The following is a 4,160-nucleotide window of genomic DNA, read 5'->3' as shown; positions in this document are numbered from 1 at the left end:
CGACAGAATCGCATTCTTGTCCACCCATGCTTACTCCTCCAGCTATGCGTCGTCCTTCCCTCCAATTGTGCCTTGCGGGGTTTGCAGGCCAAGTACGTGCAGAGTGGATACTGCAGTCGCGAGGAGTTCCGCCTCGCGCTGAGAAAGGCGTGTATATTGAGTGAAGATTTCAGTGCCCAATGCTGACATGTCGTTGGTGTATGCGAGACGTGGGGGGCAATGCAGAGCTTTTCTAGGCCCCGATGGTGGCAGGGATGTATCAGGGGCCAGAGCTTGGTGTTATGGGAGTAAGAGGAGGAGAACGTGCATGGACATTGGAGAGTTGGGTGAAAGACAGATTTAGCGGTCGGTCGGCAACGACAAGAGAACGAATTTCACGCACCATTCGAGCTCAAATTCCACTCTTCCATTTGAATCCCTCCAAACGAGCTGCGCTTCCCGCAGGAGGAGCCAGAACGGCATTCGTTTCCTGTGACTCTTCGATAGGAAACCTGTCGATACTAGTACATGATCAGGACTGTACTCGAAGACAGGAAACAACACAACGATTCCTTCTGCGCCACGACAGCCTTCACACACACCACAGCCTCGGACCGCGCCGCCTCACACTAAGAACGTTTTGCGCTTGTCTACAAGCACGAAGGGGTGTTGTTGGAACTGGGTCGGAAACCTGCTCGTCAGAACGTGAATGCGAGGTGCAAATTCACGCACCAAACACGTCCTGAGTCCCATATTCTTCTATTCTTAGGCTTTCCAATTTAGATGGGCCCTCCAGTCACGGGAGACGGCAGCCTTTTTCGAGGAAGAGGGGGGAGCGGGCTGGAGTGGTCCCCTCAGCCGCGACACAAACGACGAGGATTCTGGGAGGCGTACCTTCACAAGACTGTACAGCCTTGTGCCCTGGATGCAGCTACTGTCTGCCTCGCCGAGCGATAGCGGGAGGCGCTCGTGGCATCGGTCGTCGTGGAGAAGAGGCAAGGACGATCGGGCCGACTCACGTGCCCGCCGATCTTCCTCTCTTCCTCCACCACCAGGATTGCTTCTACCTCGACCCTGCGTGCATGCCTCAGCGCTGCACCTTCCCACCTGCGACCTTCAGTCAGACAGAATGGCGGGCAAGAAGTTCAGGTACTTGCCTCTTTCTTCTTTCTTCGCTCGTTAGCTTGCCAGCTGAATGGCCACTTTCCCCCCCTTAGAACCATCCTCGAGGACGATGATGACGAGTAAAACGAGGGAAATCGGGGCTGATGGGTCGAGGGGTGGCTTAGAGGATGGAATCGCTGGCTCCAGGTGCGTGAATCCAAGCTCCGCCTTCACACATCTCGATTTCTAAGTACATTTGCATCTAGCTCTGAAGGCTCCCCGCCGCCTGGCCCGCCTTGGTATTGCACTTGAATACTCATTTCACATCCGCGGCACGCGTCTTCGCCACGGCTACTTGCTGCTGAAGCCACCGAAGCACACTATCGACAACGACAATCACCTCATAAACGAAATGGCTTCCAGGGCGGCCTGTTATGGGGGACTCTGAGCATTCTCTCCGCGTCAATAACTACCCGGTGAGTCATATAAATGCTCCCATGTGCCTAAAACTTATCGCGCTGCTACTCTTCAAAGTCTGCCGTCATTTTTACCCACTCCAAAACCTTCCACGACCTCTTCTCCCTCCTTGCTTCGGAGCGCTGTCGGCGGGCCTCGAAACTCTACTCTCCCATGCAGGCCACCAGCTGCTGTCGTCACTGGCGACAATACGACCGCCACGTACTTGTGGTCTCTTCTCTCCAAAGCCACATCGCTGTCCAGTGGACCCCAGAGTCTATAATGCTCAGAAGTGGCATATTTCTCACCACCCACCACGTTTCTTGGTACCAAGGCGGCGCAGGACGAGGCGACAATCAAAAAGCGGACGAGCAACTGCTTTTATCTTGGCTTTTATGCTCGATCGACTGCAATCACTCACCCTACGGCTTGTAGACCTCAAACGGACACTCAAACGCTACAATACGACATCATGATACTGCGCATACCATCTCCCGCGTCTAGCGCACATCTTCCCGCATCCACACACACATTCCATCGTCTCAAAAAGGAAGTCACGTGCAAGACATCCCCGCAAAAGATGTCGAAGTATCGCAACGTACGCAAGACATACGGCTCCATCGACTGTATCTCATCCTCCCCCGTACCATCCCGCGACTACAAAATTCTTTCTGCCCCGCCTTTCAATGCAGAAGGTCGTCGTTTCTCGGCGTTTACAGCGGAGGCTATCTGGACGGCATGTGTGTCGTTTGTCGAACGAGGAGCAACAGTGGCGGTATATCAGGGAGCTCTGTGGATTGCGGAGAGGTGTGTGCCGCTTTATTCAACAGCGGAGTACCTCTGACTTGACTGTTGTGCCCCCCATTTGTTACCTACAGCCATGATATCGTATCGAAAGGCGTGTATCGGCTGGACAGGGAGAATAGGAGAGTCATGCGCGCGAATTTGGCTATAGAGTCAGTTGTTTGCTGGCATTATCTGTCTCGGTCATTGATTTTCAGGAATGTTTACTCCTTCCGCAGCTGAACAAGGTGCGAAATCATCTATTCATGAATTTGCTGCCACAGTACTGTATTCTCAAGTGCTGTATTCTCAATTGTCTGCACTGCAGGCTTTCATCTATCCGTTCGATTTACGCCTTACCTTCCCACATTGTGCCCGTTTTCGCATCTGTGTACCTACCAGTACAATAGGCTAAGCTGCAATACTGGAAGACGTCCGCCATGTCTCCCTGTGGATCTAGCTATTGGTTACTGGTACCGTTTGCTCTACTTGCTTTAAGCACGATTGTATCTACATTTTATGGCTGTTCTCCTTTGCAAGCATCGACTGAAGAGTTCGTTGGTCAGATAAATTAAGTACAATACTAATTGTCGTACATGTGAATGAAGCTCCGTTCCCCTGATCAGTGAGCATTCATCTTACTTATAGCATCTTCACCATTACTGCCAGTGTCGCCCTCGCTGCTACGCTTGGCATTGTCCACAGTGTTGCCCTCGACCTCGCACTTGCCCTCCCCTTCGGCCGATGACCCGGATCCTTCTCCTGGCAGTGACTCGTGTTTGAGTGGTGGGCTGTAATATCCTGGGTATTCGATGTCAACCAGCTTCTGTCTGTGCGCTTGAATGATGGCAGTCGTAGTGATATGCAGGCCCTCGGTGTAGCAATGCAGCACGCCCATCTCTATCACCCGTTTGAGATCGAAGAGGCCTTCCCTGGTCAAGGTGAGCAGCGGGGTTATATTGTAGAAACACATACCGGTAGACCTGGGCCCATCGCGGGTCGCTGGGGTGGATGTGGTCCTTGAAGTCGAGCTCCGCGTTCTTAATGGCCTTGTTGATAGCGTTTCGGTCCAGTGGTGCTGAGAGAAAGATATTCCGAGGGATCAGAGACAGGTTGAGCAGCAGTGCGTACCGAAGGACTGCATCCGTGTTGACGGGTTGGAACGAGGTAGTAGTTGCGGTCGATGGCGTTCTTGTCCACCAGCACGTTTAAATGGAAATTACCGATGTGTTGACACAACGCGTGTCCGCCACGGCGAGGCCACGCCCTGCGACATGCTTCTCCGACCAGTGAGCATGAGTTCGAAGATCTATTAATACTCCAGCGAGGGAATGTGGGTGACATTCGGTGTACGACATCTTCTGTAGCCTCAAGCTCGATCAGAAATTAGCCCAGTCACTGTGTCGATTGGTTCTTCCGGGTTATAGTCGCTGAATTTGACTGGGACAGTGGGTATCTCGATTGCGTATTTGCCTTGGCTTTGACTTCCTTAAGAGCAGGAGGGAGGCAAAAAAACTGGTGGTGTATGATAGCGATGAATCATTTGTCCGCGTCAGATGCTTCATACTAGTAGACAGAGGTCCCCGAGTACTTGCGCGCCGCCAGTGCTTGAAGCAATGAAGAAGAGAAAGCAACAGCGGCGTCGAGCCTGCCAATCAGCAGATACAGCAGGTATATAGTCAGCAGTGCTTGCGGGGGGTGCTTGCGGTACCAAAGAGGCATGACGACGAAGGAGAGATCGACACGTGACAAGCATCGCTTCTTCTTCCGGTCCTCCACCACGGACGACCGCCTCACCTTTCCGTTGCTCTAAACCTGCGGCTCACTTTGCTCAAGCA

General features: G+C 52.8%; 1 protein-coding gene across 1 annotated transcript; it reads right to left on the bottom strand.

Annotated features, from left to right (window-relative positions):
- Window positions 1–2,944: 2,944 nt before the first annotated feature.
- On the bottom strand, window positions 2,945–3,493 carry MIND_00000500 (uncharacterized protein; the record flags this gene model as incomplete). Its single annotated transcript, XM_037356981.1, has 3 exons — window positions 3,454–3,493; window positions 3,298–3,400; window positions 2,945–3,254 (listed from the first exon to the last, which is right to left on the bottom strand). Exons 1-3 carry the CDS (start codon window positions 3,464–3,466, stop codon window positions 2,945–2,947), a joined length of 426 nt encoding a protein of 141 aa, XP_037224891.1. The 5' UTR covers window positions 3,467–3,493.
- Window positions 3,494–4,160: the final 667 nt, after the last annotated feature.

Source organism: Mycena indigotica, assembly GCF_014461135.1.
Source record: "Mycena indigotica strain 171206Taipei chromosome Unknown Mind.scaff0001, whole genome shotgun sequence".
NCBI lineage: Eukaryota > Fungi > Basidiomycota > Agaricomycetes > Agaricales > Mycenaceae > Mycena > Mycena indigotica.
The sequence above is the reverse complement of the archived record's forward strand: the minus strand, read 5'-3'. Positions and strand labels throughout refer to the sequence as shown.